Consider the following 19123-nt stretch of genomic DNA (forward strand, 5'->3'; position numbering starts at 1 on the left):
GTATGCAGCACTCCACATCGAAGGCATTTTCAACAGGCCTGTGCAAAGCTTACCCTTTGGGTGGGGATATTCGTGCATGAGACATACCTGGGGATTTGATGCCCTTTATGCCTTCAAAGCACCAAACACATATTAATGAATCTAAAAGAACAGCAGGGTTTTATTTTGTAATTTGGGAAATAAGGACTGATTGGTATTAGAAGTGGAAAAGAATCTGGACCTTACTTTGGGCTTGCAGTATGCAAGGCTGGAACTCCCTCAAAACATTGGCTCACTGAAGTGACCCAGAGGGAGCAAAGGACAATAATAGGAATATGATGTGGCTTTCTGTATCATTTTTCTTTTATTTAGCTCTCGAGTATTGGCTCCTTCAATTCTGAATTCCCTGGGCTTCTTTCAGCAGCCTGGGTCTTCAGGGTCTTTCTTTCCTATCCTGTCTCTCCTCAGGTGTTCAGGTAAGCACTCAATCACCCACTTCCATGTCTGCACACAGACAGATAGAAGGAAACTTTCTTTCGACTTCTTCTAAATATGAAAAAAAAAAAATCACATCTGCTAACATACTTAAAAAAAGACACCCAGCTAGGAGTTTCCACAGGAACACAGTACAGACACAAGAAAGAACAGGAAGAAATATGCCTTTTATTAGAAGTCTCATATGTACAGGGAAGGCTCACAGCTCACGGAAGGCCGTGAGAAAGAGCCACTGTCGTCCAAATTGGTAACACCATTTAATATCGCCACACATTATGAACACGGAGAACCTTTACACAGAGATGCAAAAGAGACATAGGTACGTGTGGACACTTCATGTATTTTCTAAAAACAAGTGGGACACAAAAATACAATGTGCCAGTAAAAAAAAAAAAAAAAAAAAATAGGCATATCAGTACATGTCTTTTTTTTTGTTTTCTTTTCTTTTTTTTTTTTTCTTTTTTTTTTTTTTGTTAATACATGGTATGCTGAGCTTTCATCTCAAGCTTTTTTTCACATCAGGATTTGCAGGCACTTTAACAACCCAGCCATGGTTTACAATACACGGCGTTCAGACTGACAGCTGAAAACATGGGAGGAATCGAGGTCCTTGTGACCCACACATACCTCACATTATTGACATGAGAGCAATCTTTTGGGACCACTGTCGGGGGCACCAGAATGTTCCCTGTGCGATCTAACAGCTTTTCCCTTGTCTTCTTTGTCTCACGGCAGAATTATTTAGTAGCATGATGGCATCACCAGGCACAGAGACAGCATGTGGATGCACTAGACTAATGTCATTTCCAACTGACTTTAAAAACCGCAGAGAGCAGAGGAGTTTTGAGAATCCCAAAACGACTGTCTGATTTATCTTTGTCCCACTCTATGCCCTTCCTGCCAACCTGTCAAATGAAAGCTAATTAAAATAATTACTGGGATGTTGTGGGCCAGAAGCTCATCCTGGGAGAATTCTTCCTTAGCTACCACCTCCCACATCACGATAGACACGGGGCCGGTGGGCAGGCTCCCTCCTTCCCCGACCAGGAGGCGCTCCCTCGCCCACATGCCCCACACACAGCTGCGCTGACTCAACACACATGTCAGGAACACGACTGAACAAGTGTATTTATAAACGCAGACCAGACTGATCACTTTATTGGTAATGTCAAGTTATAAGGCAGTTGCAAACGGACCTCCATGATAACCAGACAGTGTCGGATATGGCTCGGCTTCTTCAACAGAATAAAGGAACCTTCCTGTGGCAAGGAGCTGAGAGAGAAGGGAGAGAACCTTACTGATGACAAAGTACTATAAATGACTGTGCTGTGAAGCACCAGAGAGCCCCAATTTCTGGTGTGTGTCACCCCCTGGGATCCACCAGACACTGGGATGTAACCTCACCTCAAACTGAAAGGGGAAGAAGAGGGGAAGATACCATCCTCCACTTGGCCACAGGTTGGCGGGGCCGTAACGCGAAGCCGGGGCGCCGCAGGGCGGGGGGGCCACCTTCCCGGCACTCCAGAGGACGCAGAGCGCACAAGGCCTTGAACAGGTGATTGTCGGATGGCGGGAAATCCTTCCATGAAATAGACACTCGAGACAGAGCGGCAAAGACATTAAGGCCTTCCGTTTCTTTGCCCGTACTGCTTAAAGGCACTGATACCGACAACAGAAATACTCCATAGTACCATCAAGGTTTTAAAAAAACTCCCAAAATACAAGTCTTCATACGAAAATGTCCTTTATTGCATGACATGAAGCCTCCGCTCTTCACCTGCTCAGGAATAGAAGGGTTTCCCTTTCTCAGGAGTCTGGATCCTGTTCAGCCTAGCGACCTGAGAAGGGGAGGGGGGCACGTCCTGCCGGAATGGCCCCTTGGGCGGGGTGTAAGTGGGGTCCTGGCCTTTCTTGTATGAGTCATAGTTGTGCAGTCCCTCTGGAAGGAGAGGAGGCTGCTTCTTCATCTGCTGTTCCTTCCGCCTCTGCTCCTGGCGCAGGAGCTCCTGCGTCTCCAGCATCACCCTGGCATTGAAGCCGTGCCCGCCTAGGTAGCCGTTCCGGGATCCTTGGTAGCTGGAGTACCTGGGGTTCTCCTTGGCACTCTGGAAGCCTTCGCCGGGGGGGTAGTTCTGCTCCCAGGAATCCTGGGACATAGAGCTGGCATTTTTCCTGCTTTGCCTAGAAGGCAAACCCCAAAGGTTAGTATATGAGGATTGGGAGAAGGAGAGAGAGGCAAAGGAAGAAATGAGGGAGCAGGGTGGGGGTGGCCAAGGGGAAGTGCATTTGGATTTCTCTAGTCCCGGTGTTATGCGTCCTGCGTTGGCCACAGAAACGGGGCTGGAAGAAGGAGACAGGACTGTGAGCAGCAAACAATGGCAGAAGGAGGAGAGAGAACTGAGGGATTCCAGGCTGCCCAAAAAGGGAGTCCTCAGGCTGTGTGTGGGTAGACACAGCCTACCAGAACCTTCGGGTGACAGTACCTCCTGCGATTTCGATGCATTGGCAAGATGCTGTCCAGGGTATTAGCAAGCTGCAGCTCCAACCCCAGCCCTAACTGCTCGTTTTGGAACCTTACAATGCAATCCTAAACAAGCACAGCAAATATTTTACACAGCTGCCACCATAATGCCTAAGACAGTAGCTAATCTGAAGTGTACATAATGGATTACAGGGTGAGCTCAGCTATGAAGGATCTAAGTCTGGACTCCCATATGATTAAAAATGCAACAGGCAATCCCTTCAAGCCCTGGCTGCCGAGACATATATGTCAGGAACCGACACTCTTCAGAATACATGCCCATCAGGACCGTAGAGCCTGAAAGGCAGCAGAGCCGGCACTATCTTCCTACACACCACAGTCTTGCGGAGGGCTGGGGCGACCTACTTAACCTACTTTCTGTCACCCCAGGATAGGGAAATAAATCAGAGCCATATAGAAATTTCAAAGTCTTATCATTTCTGCAATAAAGTTGCACATCATTTTCAGGAAACATTATTGTTCTGAAACATCTTTAATTTACTATCCAGTCCCTAGATGCTTTTATGAATTTACAATAAGATTGGCTATGATAAAGTAAAACAATTTTGTGCCAGAAAGGAAGACATGTCCTAATATTTTGCCTTAAAAATGAAAGAGAGGAAGGGAGAATTGAGTAATAAAACAAAATATATTGCTCCATTTATCAATAAGAAAATCATTTGGCGGCACTATGTACTGCTCAGCCTCTTACATCCACACACACACGACATGACGGAATGTTCAGGAAGACTCCTGTGAAGGGAAAAGAAGGTCTATGCAGCCACAGAGCTTCCACGGGGGTGGAGCAATTTGCATATTTGAACATTCAGAAGTGCCGTCAATATGGTTTGGATGAAATCTGCCTATTTTCCACACGGCCTAAAATGCAGCCAGGGATATTTTCAATAAGGAAAATGAACTAACGTCCAGCATCATCTCCGGATATGACTGTGATTAATTGAGTGGTCCCCAGTATCTCTATCCAGTTCTCTTTTCATGGGAATCAGACCATTTGTACACTGAGCCCAGGCAAGAATCCTTGGATTTGATGGAATAGTTTATTTGCCTAAAGCACTGATTATCTTCACTTAAAAAGTCATAAATTAATCTGCCCAGGGACACGAATGATGGAGCATGCCAGCATGAAACCAGGGATTTGACATTAATCATGAAACTTTAATTAAAACAACGAACTTGTTAGTGATGTTCCAGCAACAAAAGTGGAATTCCTTCATGGGTTAGTTATCAATTTAAAGATAACCAGAAATAGGCCACAGAAGTGTCACCTCTTTTTCATCTTTAGCCTACTGAGATCCACTAACCCCTACTCTCCCAAGCCCCGACTCTATAAAGCCCGAGGCTCCACTCCATGGTACTCATGCACCATAAGCTGAATTCTGAATCATCTCAGGAAGACAGGGTCTTTTTTATTTAAACACATTGAGAAGTGACTAAAGTTCTGTTAGGGATAGAGATTAGGACGATGTGAGAGAAGGAATTTCTTATCGTTAAAATTTCCTTCAAATTAAGCAGGCCAGAGGGAAGAAAGTGGACTTGCCTGACACATGAAGACATGTGGGGAAAGTATACCCACATCGGTATGTGCACACATACACACATATACATGTGCACACATACACATGTACACGCATGCACACACGCTTCTTTGGTAAGGAAACCAGTGATATCAATAAGCTCCTGATGAAAGAGTGGCTGAGAAATGAGCAGATCATAGATAAACTTGAGAAAACAGCAGACAACGAGTGTTGTACACTAGGCTTAGGATCAGGTGGACAGAGATTCCAGTCCTGTCTGCCACTCACCAGCTGAGGAGCCCTGGGATGGTTATGCTGTTTGGGCCCAAACTGTCTCATCTGTGAAAGAGGCAAGACACCTAACCTCACAGGGGATGGGAAGAAATGAACGAAACAGGACATGTTAACTGCGTAGAAAAGCATGGCACACAGTGCATGGTTGACTAAGGGGTGTTGAGAGAGCAGTCTGGAGACAGAGCCACTTTGCCCTCAAAGCTGAGCCTCTGGGTTTTGGGGGCATCTTTGTGACCAAGGGGGGAAAATAAGCAAAAATATTTGCTTTCTGTCCTTTGTCAAAAGGATTGGGCCGAGATCAAGATGCAGGGAAGGGCATGAAAGAATAACTGAGGAAGCATCACTAAGTGAAGGCAGGCCCACTTCCTCAGAGATCAGAAATAATCTTTTGACTGTCCCAGGACTGCTGAGTCGAAACCCACAAATAATAATAGTGGCAACAAAATGTCAGTTTCCTTTCACTGAATTCCTTTATAACCAACACACAGGCTTGTTTGGTCCTGGAATGAGCCCACCAAAGTTTGCTGAATCCACTCAAAGAAATACCCAGGTTTGGTCACAACTCTCACTTAATCATTATAACCACTTCCAACAGGGCCTGAAGGCCATCATGACGTAGAGGGCTTACGTCAAAGACCCAATGCCTTGGGAAAGCCATTTAGTCACTGAGGTGAGGAAGACACAGAAGGATGAAGAAAGACATGAAGACCAAAGCTGACACACTGACAAGCAGCTTAGAGACATAATAAATGGGCCTGGTTGGGAGAGCATGTCCAGGTGTGGAAGACAGAGGGGAAGTGAAGTGAGTGGAGCAGGGCAGTCAGCCACCAAGAGACATGAAGCCATGGGAGAAGAAAAGATGGGGCCGCCTGGGTGGCTCAACGGTTTAGCGCCTGTCTTTGGCCCAGGGTGCAGTCCTGGAGTCCCAAGATCGAGTCCCACATCGGGCTCCCTGCATGGAGCCTGCTTCTCCCTCTGCCTGTGTCTCTGCCTCTCTCTCTCTCTCTCTATGTCTATCATGAATAAATAAATAAAAATCTTAAAAAAAAAAAAAAAAAGGAAAGATGAAGAGGAAATGGAAAGACAGCAGAAAAAGAAAAAATATATATTTAATAAAAAATCTTAAATAAGTCTCCCTGTCCATGACTATGACTGAACATACTTCTAACTCGGTTTTAGAGAAGCCTTTTGAACACTAAGACCTAATCTAGAAATGTTAAAAGGATTAAAAAAAGAAAGTTCAAAAGAAAAAAAAAAGGATGACTAATTTAGGAATAAAAAATTTAAAAAAGAAATCTAGCATGATTGAGAGTTAAGAGGGGTCCACTCGAGTCTCTCCTTCCAAAGGAGTGTTACTACCTGACTAGCGTTTCTTATGGACGCATCAGAATGGAACTTGAATTCTGTCTATAGGTTTGCTGGTTACAGTGAGGACTTACAAACCACTCTGGCGTGTATACATCCCTCTGATTCAAACCACCTTATCTAGTGCTACTGATAACAAGGAATGGCCATTTGATTTTATGCTTTACTTTGCAAGAGAACTTCTGTTGTGCAGGAAATCTTTTTGGTATCAAATGTCACACCAGCTTGTTTAGACGTAACTCTGCTAATTGTCAACATCTGAAAGGCAGAGGTCAAGTATCTCTGAAGAATATGTCATGTCAGAAATGTGGGTTTGACTCAAGCCCATGGAAGCTGTTTCAGTCTCCCTCCGAGCTCCTGCTTGGTGCCTTTACTTACCCCCAGATCTCTGCGCCCAGCCTGGGTCGATGGTGCTGCTCTACAGGGAACCGAGCTGGGTGCAAAGTTCCACTTCCCTCACAATCTCTACCCCTATCGAGAAACTGTTCTCTGACACAAGAGGACAGGCTGTGAGAGGCTTACCAGCCCTCTTGCCTGAAACTACCACTCTTTGGAATTTCTGTTTTTCTCACATTGACGCTGGATACAATGCCTAGTGATCAGGGGGCTCTGGTGAACCCACAGGGAGATTCTGTTCCTGACGGCAGCCACCCTCTCAGTGAATCAGACCCTTCTGCTGGGTGCTCCAGAAGGGAGAGGGTGAGACAGGCAGCTTAGAGGAGGAGGTGGGGAACCCAGGGGGTCCATCTGGAATAGTGGGCCTCCTGGGAACACGGCCAGAAGAAAGTCTGCAGAAGCACCACTCCATCCTTGTCCTCTTCTCAGGACTGGGACCCTAGCGGCTCCTCTTGCACCAGGTGTGTGGCCTTCCGGGCCCTCGGCCCCCATCTCTCACACCCCCTCACCTCCCTCAGCCCTGAGCATTTCCCAACTCTGCCATCTACATACACTTTCTGATATTTCCCCGTCACTTCTTACACTCTCAAACACAAGAATTTATGATGCCTAACAATTTGCCAATAAAACCTTATGACAGTGCCTACACAGGCAATGCCATCCACATGGGCCAGGGTATGCTACTGCCCACCAGCTACGTCAATTCACCCACGTGATTACACTCATCTTTCTGCTGGAAAGCAAGGCACACGGGGGTGGGGGGGGTGGGGGGCTTTTCTACATTCTTTATGCAGAATCCTTGAAGTGTTTTGCATTTGATGCATTGAGCTGATTCATACAGTGGCCTTCTTCCAAATGCTAAGGGCAGGAGAGCACAAAGAGAACTTTATACCTATATCAGTTAAAATTCCAGGCTTGGGAACCCAAATCCATGGTAGCAACGAGCCTTATAAAATTAGGGTTCAGGGAACCCTGGGTGGCGCAGCGGTTTAGCGCCTGCCTTTGGCCCGGGGCGCGATCCTGGAGACCCGGGATCGAATCCCACGTCGGGCTCCCAGTGCATGGAGCCTGCTTCTCCTTCTGCCTGTGTCTCTGCCTCCCTCTCTCTCTCTCTCTCTCTCTCTCTCTCTCTGTGTGACTATCATAAATAAATAAAAATTAAAAAAAAAATAAAATAAAATTAGGGTTCAGGACATGGGCAGCTTTGGGCTTGAATTCTGGCAGAATTACATACAAGCTGTGTGACCTTGGGAGAAGTTACTTAATCTCACTGAGCTGCTTCCTTGTAGGACAACATGATGTCCAAGGCTCTGTCCAGACCCAAACTTCATTGACTCTTACCTAGAGTGGGCTGCAAAAATATTCTATTTAAAAGAAAAAGCAATTCTCCTATTTAAAAGAAAAAAAATACAGTTTTCTAAGGAGATACAGCTTTATGGATTAAAAAAGAACAACTGAATGAACAATACACTACTAGTAATACTGCGATCACAATTACTATAGTAATGGTACTCAGCCTGGTGTACTGATTTTCATTCCTCTCCTCATTCTCTTGTCTGAGCTACATCAGCAGAGCGAAGTCCCTTATGGTTATTATAGTGATTATTTAATATTTAAAGGGACTCATCATTATGAAAAATTAGAAGCAAATCAAGACCATGTTTACATCGGCCAAATTTACACAGAGAGGCATTTGCCGCCACACATTGCTCTGCTCACATTCCAAGCGATCCACCCAAATACAAACACGGTAGGCATATTTTTCCCCCCACCCAAAAGGTTTTTGTCACCTGGTTTTGAAATAGAACAAACGTCTATAAGAATCGTGATTAGAGGAGGGCCTTGTGGGAAGTTTGGGAAGATGAATGTTTTTAAATACTTTTATTCTTTCTTGTGCACAGAGGAAATACTTAAGGTGGAACAATGGCTATCATTTCAGTGTCACCTGAGCACTGTCCAGGACCTGGGCAGAAAATCCCCAGGGCAGAGCTACCTCCCTGTGGGGAGCCTGGTGGAGAGACCCTCTGACTTGTCAGCTAATGAGGTGGCATCCCTGGGACTCTAAGGATCAGCACCCAGCAAAAGCAAGGATGGCAGGAAAGCAGGACAGCAGGAGTGACCCCAACATGAGTACAGGCCCCGGAGCAGTCACCCGCCCTTTCATAGAGCCCTAGATTTACACACTACCAGATACCTCATTACCCTACAGCCAGGCAAAATAGGAGCTAGCTTCCCATGTCTTCCGGATCCCAGACATGAGCCTTCAGCCTAGTACTCAGAGCATCTTGCTCACAGCTGAGGAGCTCTAGGTTTGCTCCTCCAACATCTTTTCTTTGCGGTCCTCTTGCCACACAGTGCGCGGCCACGCAGGCAGAGCCAGGCTGCCAGCCTGCAAGCCCCGGTTCCTTGTAGGACTACCGTGCGTGGGCGGGAGAAGCCTGTGCAATTCTGCAAAGGGCCGGAGGCCGGGGCCTGGGGCAGGGGCGTCGTACCGGGGCAGCGAGCTGTACTGGCGCTGGGCCTGCTGGAAGCCGTCGCGCTCCTCCTGTCGCTGGCGCTGCATCTGCACCTCCACCGACACCGAGTGCCTGCCGCTCTGCGCTGCTGCCCGGGAGCTCGGCTGCAGGAGGGAATGCAAACTGGTTAGCAAGAGAGGAGTTATGGCTATCGCGGGGCCGCTCAACACATTTCCAGTCTTTTTTTTTTTTTTTTTTTAAGATTTATTTATTCATTCATACATTCATTCATTCATCTGTGACACACACAGAGAGGCAGAGACATGGGCAGAGGGAGAAGCAGGCTCCATCTCAGGAGCCCAATGAGGAACTCGATCCTAGGACCCCGGGATCACGACCTGAACCGAAGGCAGATGCTCAACCACTGAGCCACCCAGGCGACCCCCTAATTTTTATTCTTAAGGATGGACTTAGAAACATGTTATGTAATTTTTCAAAAGTCAATGGCAATTTTCTCAAGTGTGAGAAAAGAGGCATCTATTTGCTCTTATCAGCCCCAAATAGTCAAGCACCTTAAATTGTGATTATGGCTTTAGAATGGTCCAAAACTGAGAGACAACTCTTGCCAGTCTTCCTGATGAGGTCTGGCAAATACCAACATGAGAGACCAGTCTGCATCCCTTGTGTATCCGGCAAACATCGGGAAGCCAGGCTGCTCAGGAGACCAGGAGTAATGTAGACAAGCCAATAAAAATTTATTACAATAATTCACAGAAGTGGGCAGGTTCTTGAGGATTGGCTGTGCTGGTGAATTTTTCAGCAGTTACATATTTTAGTCTAGCAACAGACTTACAATATAGCTGATTCCCCTTTTGTTAAAGGATGACAGTTAAATTTTGAACCGGGACTGGTTGACACTAGGCCCAGCTAGCCACAGACAGCTCTCTCTGCCCACAGATGGTGGGAACGGCAAACCTCATCGAAAGAATAAACCCCAAAGCTAAGAACTACTTGAATGGGCTATGAGATAACCCATTTTACCTCAGTTATTAGAAAAAGGCATTTTTACCCGGGTTAATTATATTCTATAGAGCAACTTCACTCCTTCTGGCTAAACACATTGGCTGGCGGGTCATCTACTGATTGTTGCCTCTCAGCAAAATCAGATACTGGTTGTATATATTGTGCTGTGCAGACCAAGCCCATGTGGATGTTTCAGCTTCTCACTGACAGTTTTTGGCTTACCTTCTAGATCTGCCCTTTAAAAATCAAAGTAGCTCTGCTCAAAATAGACAACGAGATGCCTCTAACTTTACAAAGCACCCGAAAATGGTTTATCCTAGCATTGGTGGCATTCACTAAGTAACCTACTTTGGCACTTGCAGACCTCTGCTCCCCTTTGTGTTATACAATACTGTGTAATAGGCATATTCTGAGTGAAGAATGTCTCTTAAAAACAAGCTATCAATTTTCTCTGAGAGCTGAAAACCAATGGCAGACTTTGACTCCACACTAATTTCCTAAAATAACAGAGTCTTCGCATTCATTTGGAGGGCTGGAAGATAACATGCAGGCTTGTTACTTAAGGAGTGGCTCCTCTGGTTGGCTTTTGTGTGAACAGAAAGAAAGCATCATCTATTGTCCTCTTTCTGCCTGGCCAGCATTATCTTATTTGTTGGTAAGCAATCAGAAGGCAATGTACAGGACAGAGATTTCCAAGCATATGGGCATAGTCAGCGAGCATATTAAAAATATCCCGATACAAAAATAATGTGTGAAGAGATTAGGCTTTACAATACCCTAGTCTCTACTAGTGGATGTTTATAACCACACTCACTGGAACAAATGTGTGTTCTGAGACCCGCTCCACAACACCGTTCAAATAACACATCAGCGATGCCTTCAGCAAGGAAAACACTTTGCAGAGTGAGTTCTGCTTATGCAAACAAAGCATCAACCAATTGTTCATCAACTATATTAAAGAAGATGGACATTTTCTTTCATTACGCTTGGTGAGGCTGGCCAGAAAGAGAACTGAGTGGTTGGTTCTATTGTTCATGGTGAGGCATGGGAAGCTTGAGAGAAGCTACTGGACAAAGGGAAAGCAAAGCAAGAAAATACTACACAATTGCCTTTATGCCCTCAAAAGGACCATGTTTCCCTTGCGTTTTCACTCCGTGTAAGCTATATACATGTGTCAAGCAGTTTTGAAAGATCTGGCATTCTGCAGTAGGATTTAGTAACCAGCTTTTTAAGCTCATGCTGTTCTGTGACACACTGCTTGTGGAGATGTGAAAAGAAAATGCAAGGTCTTGTAGAAATTTCAGGTGTATTTTTAAGTTGTTTCTCCCAGAGGCCTGAAATTTTGATTCTGACAGAAAAGAAAAGAAAAAAAAAGATGTTGAAAGGCTTTTGTTTCCTCAAGTGTGTGGTTTCCGACACTGTTCACCTCAAACCTTATCAAGTGGCAAGCATCAAGTTGGATCTTGATGAACTCCCATAATAAAATTATCATTACACAGGATCTGAAAACTTAATATAAATGAATGAGTTTAGTATCAGCAAACTGACATGTCATACTGGTTTGCCCACTATGAGGAAATATAAACCTTAGCCTTACCATGAATATTTCATGCCATTTCTCTTTTCAAAGCATGCAAATGGGTAGGTTAGAATCACTCTTATCTTTAAGATGAAACGTTTCTGAGCCACAGAATTCCAGGAAGATTGTATATGTGAGCAGTCCGGAGCAACAATTAGCTACAGCAAGCAACTAACTAACAACAACTAACAGCTTGTTAAGCAACAACTAGCTAAATTCATCATGGCAGGTTTCATACTTAGCCCAAATCATAAGTAACCTAATTCATGATTTCAACAACAGTCACATAAACATGTAAATTGGGGGAACAGTAGTATAATAGACAATCCTGACTGGGGTTCCCATCTCTGTGGCCAAAGTAGAATAACGTGTCTGGAGATCAAAATCACAAAAATAAAGAAATGAAGAAAGGCAATTTGTAACTCCAGAGAGAAGTGCAGGTTTCAAATATAACAGCATGAACAACCACAACAAAGTAACATGTGTACAGGGAGACACACAGGTAAATTACAGTTGTAATAATTCTGGAGATTCCCCAGCCAATAAGGCAGTAGCTCTGTTCTTTGAGAGTGCAAATTACAAATAACCTGGCCTTGTTTGTGATGAAACTTGTGACAAGCAATGACCTTTCAAGTAAAAAAGTTGCCAAGGTTGCCAAGGCCATATTAATGTAGAGGTTGTAAATAGAAACAAATACATAGTTATCTGTTACATAGTACACTGGAGGGCCCTGATACATGAATCTCTTCATGGCTTATGTTTAATACCACAAGTGAAAACCATTGCATGTGACTTTTATAAGTGAGCTATAAAGTGCTGGTCTTTATCATGACCACAGAGAGATACTATGTATACTACACAAACAACTATATAAAGTTTGGAAGAGCTACACAATTCACTGTCACTTACTAGTGTAAAACAAAATACTAAAAATATCTTCTACATAGTGTTTTCATTAAATTAAGTCATTAAGCATTCTTCTCCAGTTAAACAAACTCATTCTTCTTTTTCCAAATTAAAAATAAACAATAAAAAATAAAAACACATAACCAAAACTGTTAACAATTAATAAAGAACAAAATAAATATGTACCATACAAAGTTACAGTACCAGTTAGAATAGGCAAAACTGTAAGACTTTTAGAGCTTAATATACAACTGCATGTGTCACATGTGAAATAAAATTCATTACTGTTTTATAACATTTATAGAGAATAATTTTTAAATACCCTGATTTTTTTCACATAAAGAAAGTAGCATATAAGCATATGTGTGTATGCACCTGTATATGTTCACATATACACACGTATGTGCTATTCTTATAAATAATATGTTTTTTAAGGAGAGAGAGGGAGAGGGAAAGAGGGGGGTTGGGAGGACATAGGTAGAGGGGAAGAGAGAATCTTAAGCAGGCTGCATACCTAGCACAGAGCCTCAATCTCACAACCCTGAGATTCATGACAGGAGCTGAAATAAGAGTTGGGTGCTTAACTGACTGAGCCATCCGGGTGCCCTTATAGATGATAGTTTTGAGTGAGTTTTCTATTTAAATCATGAATGATAAAAATTTTCAAATTTTCCCATACGTTCAAAGGGCACATGTTGAAAACAAAAATAAGATACAAGAAGTCTGTCTGCTTCAGGGGAAGAGCTATGGTGAACATGATGACCACGATGACTAAAAGAACATACCGCCCACCTGAGATCTGGAGTCTCCATTTCAGCAATACAAATGTGCTGTAACCCTAAAATAAATCCCACATGCTGATAAAAATGGTAATTTACAGATTTGGTAAAGGGTAGGAAGAACTGTTATACCACTGAATCATATAAAAAGTGTAAAACATTTACTCTGTTTAAAAGTGGCAAATGCTAATATTGGTACTTATTTCCTGGTAGCAGACTCATTTAAAACTTTTAATCAACACAAAGTTAACTTTTATCTATTGATCCTGCCTTCGCAGCCCTCCACCCCTTCCCCATCACACAAGATATTTTTACAACTATTGATCGACCTCTGGTGGGTTCTGAATGTTAAAAAGCTTAATTGCTACTAATGATGTGAGTAATGCTCGAAAAATCTGCAGAGCATGCCAGTTTTCCTTATAAAGTTTTTATAAATTCATGTTTGATTTTTACACATGGTTTATCTCCATCTCCTCTTTCCTAACCAGTGTTTGGAGCTATTTCCCCCTGCTAAAACAGCAAGCATGTTGAAAATAAAGGGTAGCCCTACAGAACAAGCCAGCTCTCTAGTGTCACGTGCTAACAATGACCAAAAGCAGCTTCACTTGTTTCTACCACCTGAGGCCTCCGTGGGTAGCATGGGCCAGGCGTCATGGAGCCTTTGGCTGGGGTCATGGGTCATGGGCAAGGGGCCACAAAAAAGGGATCTACTTTGTAGCAGCACCGAGGCTTTGGCCATGAGTAAAGGGGCTCCCTGTGCTGCAGGAATGGCTTTCTCCAGGTTGATTTCCCAGGGAGCTGATTTCCATCCTTTCTGAACTGCAAGGCTATTAACCAAGACAGTATTTCTTGAGTCAAGGCATGGAGCCCCATATAAGGAAATCACAGCAGACCCTTGAAGTCTTAAAAAGGATGAAAACAAAAACAAAAACATCACTTTCTCAATTCCCCAGGTACAGGGAAGGCAATCTAGGCATGCAGGGTGGATGTGTACTACAGACTGGCTCTCCAATTAAAGCAGACAAAGCCCTAAAATGGGAAGACGGGCCATTAAAAGTCCAGGATAGAAAAATGGAGAAAAGGACAGATTTTTTTTTTGTTGTTGTTGTTGTTTAAAGACAGACAGGAAGAAAGCTTGGGGGAAAAGAGGGTATTCACATCGTAGAGGATCAATTTTCCATCTGAAGGACTAAACTACTTTCCAGTCACTACCAACCCAGGATGGAAAGGATTTAGCAATGTAGCTATTATAGGCTCCATTATCCCATCTATCAACCGCCTCAGCCAGCAAGCCTCCTTGTGGGCAACACTCAGGTATCTGCAAAGTTTTAACAGTGTACTATACTTATGTCTGAAGCCTGCAATTTAATTCTTTTAAAAGCAACACTAGGTCCTGTCCATATCTGAGCTCTGTGATAATAACCCTAACCTCAGCTACTGTTCCATTATCTTAAGAAAGAATTAGAACAACTTGCTGCTTTATTTATGTTGCACCTGGCACTACACAGGTAAGAAGTTGCTTTTTCTCCTTCTTCTTCCTCTTCTTCTCTTACCCAACTTGGGAGAGAATGCACTTCAATTATAGAGCTAAGGAAATTTTCTGGGACTCTGCTCATCTAAAGACCTTTTGTGCCACAAATCAGCTCCCCCCAGGCCCAAAGATTATTTTGAACAAAAGCCCAGGAACAGGTGCATTCCACACTGCTAGAGTTTAGGGAGAACATTTTGAAAATGGATGAATTTAAAAGGGCTACTTGGATGAATTTCTGCAGCATCGCTCTCTGTATGTAATTGGCTTGGATCTTTTTCTATATGATACATCTGGTTGTACTTTGTGTGTGGCATTTCCAACCAGCATGACAATTTCAACTGCTATGGACTAAGATGGACACACAGTTTGAAGATGAATTTGTAGTTCCTTAAAACTGATTACAAACCATTCCAATGGGTGAGATCATGGTCTCATCCTTTCCAAACACAGTGACTTTTCAAGGTCAGAGTACATACAGAAAAAGAAAAAAGAATCTAAGACACTCAAAGCTCATTTTGTAAAACACATAATAAAAACCATAGACCCAGCAACATTTTGAACAAGTGAGCAGCTCTTAAGGCAACATTGAGAATTGGTATGAAAATTAATACACTAAGTAGAATTACAGTCACTTTAAGCTCATTCATATGAGTAGAGTACACAGCAAGATCTCAGCTGTTTGAAAAGAAAAAGAAAAGGTCAACATCTGACCCACAATTTAGAAAATTATTCCATTCCTAAAGTAATCAGCTTGTCATCTAAATAATTCCCTCCTCATTCATTACAGGAAACGGTAATACATGCCAAGTGGTTGGTATAAAGTTGCTTCAGCATTTTGATATACAATAACTTGGTCTATGACCTTCAGCAGGTGAGTTTCTGGATATATAAGATTTTCTCAAACTTTTTTTCCTAACATGATTGTATTAAGTAGATAATATCGAAATGTATGCCAACATATTCCCCACTTCCATTAATAAAAAAAACAAAAACCTTATAAAGGAACCAAAATAAATATCAAATCATTTCCACATCTCCCCATGAAAAACATCTACAGCTAAGTAGGAAATGCTCATTTAGCTTCATACAAACTTGGACATTTTGCAAGTAGATACAATGTCACCAACCAGAAAAAGTCCAATCAATCTTAGTTCCTAAATATGTTTCTCTCTTTCCTAAAGTTATATATTTAAAATATATTCCAACTTCAGTGAGGTGTTCTTTCTTTTCTTTTTCTTTTTTTGAGTATGGAATGCTTCATGCATTTGCACATCATCCTTGCACAGGGGCCATGCTGATCTTCTCTGTATAGTTCCAATTTTAGTACATGTGCAGCCCAGTAAGCACTAAATCTTCTTTCAAGCCTTTCCTAACTACCCACACGGATTTGGCCATGGCTCTTCTGTGCTTAATACTCCATGTACACCTGTATCATAAACTGTACAACATATTCTTTTCCTTTGGATGGGTTCAACTGTAGAGTTCTAAGGGTAGTCTTTCTTTCCTGTCATTGTTCTCCAGAACCAAACACAATGACTAAACATAGTAATAAACACTCAATAAATTTGATCAATTAAATAATTAATTAAACAGTAATGTTACCAATACGCTGGTTTGAAATTTATATTCCCAAGTAAAGGAAAGTAGGATTCTGCTACTCCTCGTGGTATGGTATGGGGACTGAGAAACCCATGCAGGGTCTTGTAGATTAGAACTCTGTGTTTGAGAACTATTTTCATATATGGTTAGTTTTCTCTTTCAGGTGGCCACTGTACTCTTTCCTCTTTTCAGCCTTTCTGCGCAAATATAGATAGCTAAGGATGTTTACCACACATCAAAAAGAATCCTGCTTCAAATCAATCAACATGATACATTACATCAATAAGAGAAAGAATAAAAACCATGTGATCATTTCAATAGTTGCAGAAAAAACATCTGACAAAGTACAACATCCACTCATGATAAAAACCCTCAACAAAGTGGGCCTAAAGGGAATATACCTCAACATAATAGAGGCCATCTATGGAAAAACCCCCAGTGAATGTCATACTCAATGGGATAACCGAGAGATTTTCGCCGAAGGTCAGGAACAAGATGGGAATGTCCATTCCCACCACTTTTATTTTGCATAGTGCAGAAGTCCTAGCCTCAGCAATCAGACAACAAAAAGAAAAAAAGGCACCCCAAATGGTAAGAAAGAAATAAAACTTTCACTATTTCCAGGTGACATGATACTATATATAGAAAACCTAAAAGACTCCACCAAAAAACTATGAGAACTGATAAATGTGTTCATTAAAGTCACAAGATACAAAATCAATGTATAGAGAAATCTGTTGCATTTCTATACACTAATAATAAAGCAGTAGAAAGAGAAAATAAGAGAACAATCTCATTTACAATTGCACTGAAACAATAAAATATTCAGGAATAGGTTTAATTAACCAAAGAGGTGAAAGAGCTGTATTCTAATACTATAAAATGTTGATGAAAGAAATTAAAGACACAAAGAAATGTAAAGACATTCGATGCAGAACAAACATTGTTAAAAGGTATATACTACCCAAAGCAATCTACACGTTTAGTGTAATCCCTATAAAATACCAACAGCATTTTTCATAGAACTAGAGCAAACAATCTTAAAATCTGTATGGAATCACAAAAGACCCCAAGTAGCCAAAGAAACCTTGAAAAAGAAAAGCAGAACTAAAGGTATCACAATGCCAGACATCAACATATATTACAAAGCTGTAAAGATCAAGACAGTATGGTACTGGCACAAAAGTAGACAGAAGATGGATCGAATAGAAAACCCAGAAATGAATTCACTATTATGTGGTCAATTAATCCTCACTGAAACAGGAAAGAGTACCCAGTGGGAAAAACACAGTCTCTTCAACAAATGGTATTGTTAAACTGAACAGCCACATGCAGAAGAATGAAACTGGACCCCTTTCGTACACCATACACAAAAATAAACTCAAAATGGATTAATAGACCCTAAAGTGAGACCTGAAACCATAAAAATCCTACAGGCATAATACAGGCAGTAATTCTCTGACATTGGCCATAGCAACATATTTCTAGGTATGTCTCCTGAGGCAAGTGAAATAAAAGCAAAAATAAACAATTAGAACTATAAAAACTATTTATCAAAATAAAAACTCCTGCACCGCAAAGGAAATAATGAACAAAACTAAAAGGCAGCCTAACTGAATGGGTGAAGATATTTGCAAATGATACATCCCCCCAAAAAGGGTTAGTATCAAAAGATATATAAAGAACTGACATAACTCAATACTGAAAAAACAAATGATCCAATTAATGGGTGTAAGACATGAACAGACATTTGTCCAAAGAAGATATCCAGACACATGAAAAGATGCTCAACATTACTCATCATCAGGGAAATGCAAATCAAAACTACAATGAGGTATCACCTCACACCTGTCAGAATGGCTAAAATTAACAACACAGGAAGTAACAGGTGATGTCAAGGATGCAGAGAAAAGGGAACACTCATGCACTGTAGAAGGAAATGTAAACTAGTGCAGCCACTCTGAAAAATAGCATGGAGGTTCCTCAAAAAGTTAAAAACAGAACTACTTTACGATCCACTAATTGCATTACTGAGTATTTACCCAAAGAATACGAGGACACTAATTCAAAGGGATGCATGCACCCCTATGTTTACTGTGGCATTATTTACAATACCTAATTATGGAAGCAGCCCAAGTGTTTGCTGATAGATGAATGGATAAAGAAGATGTAGGATACACACAATGGAATATTATTCAGCCATCAGAAGGAATGAAATCTTGCCATTTGCAATGACATAGGTGTATAATGCTAAGGGAAATCAGAGAAAGATAAATACCATATTTTCACTCATATGTGGAATTTAAGAAACTAAACAAACGAGCAAAGGAAAAGAGAGAGAGAAAAACCAAGAAACACTCTTAACTATAGAGAACAAACTGATGGTTACCAAAGAGGAGGTGGGTGGCGGATGGGTGAAATAGGTGATGGGGACTAAGGAGGGCACCTGTTGTGATGAGCAACTGGTGCTTTATGGAAGTGTTGAATTACTATATTGTACACCTGAAACTAATGTAACACTATGTGAACTAGACTGGAATTAAAAGAAAAGAATCCTGCTTTAGGAAACCTGGTAGAAAGAGACTGAGTCAATTCTGTCAAACAATATAAATAGATTAACATAATTCTGTCACATTGCTACCTCGGAATGACTCAATTTACTTGA

The 19123-nt window shown here is 42.0% G+C and overlaps 1 protein-coding gene and 1 non-coding gene across 24 annotated transcripts in view; both read right to left on the reverse strand.

Annotated features, from left to right (window-relative positions):
- Positions 1-622: 622 nt before the first annotated feature.
- PARD3 (par-3 family cell polarity regulator) overlaps positions 623-19123 on the reverse strand; it is a 648392-nt gene continuing 629891 nt past the window's right edge. For 22 of the 23 annotated variants that reach the window (XM_077896592.1, XM_077896595.1, XM_077896596.1 and 19 more), the window contains 2 exons: positions 9078-9205; positions 623-2655 (listed from right to left, as the gene is read on the reverse strand). In XM_077896592.1, the coding sequence (XP_077752718.1) occupies positions 2256-2655; positions 9078-9205 (528 nt within the window). In that variant the 3' untranslated portion in view covers positions 623-2255. Of the gene's footprint in view, positions 2656-9077; positions 9206-19123 lie in introns of those variants that run through there. The other variant, XM_077896598.1, reaches the window with a different exon arrangement.
- LOC144315069 (U6 spliceosomal RNA) lies at positions 16101-16206 on the reverse strand. Its single transcript, XR_013380870.1, has one exon. It is a non-coding gene; the product is annotated as a U6 spliceosomal RNA (small nuclear RNA).

Source organism: Canis aureus, chromosome 5, assembly GCF_053574225.1.
Source record: "Canis aureus isolate CA01 chromosome 5, VMU_Caureus_v.1.0, whole genome shotgun sequence".
Lineage (NCBI taxonomy): Eukaryota > Metazoa > Chordata > Mammalia > Carnivora > Canidae > Canis > Canis aureus.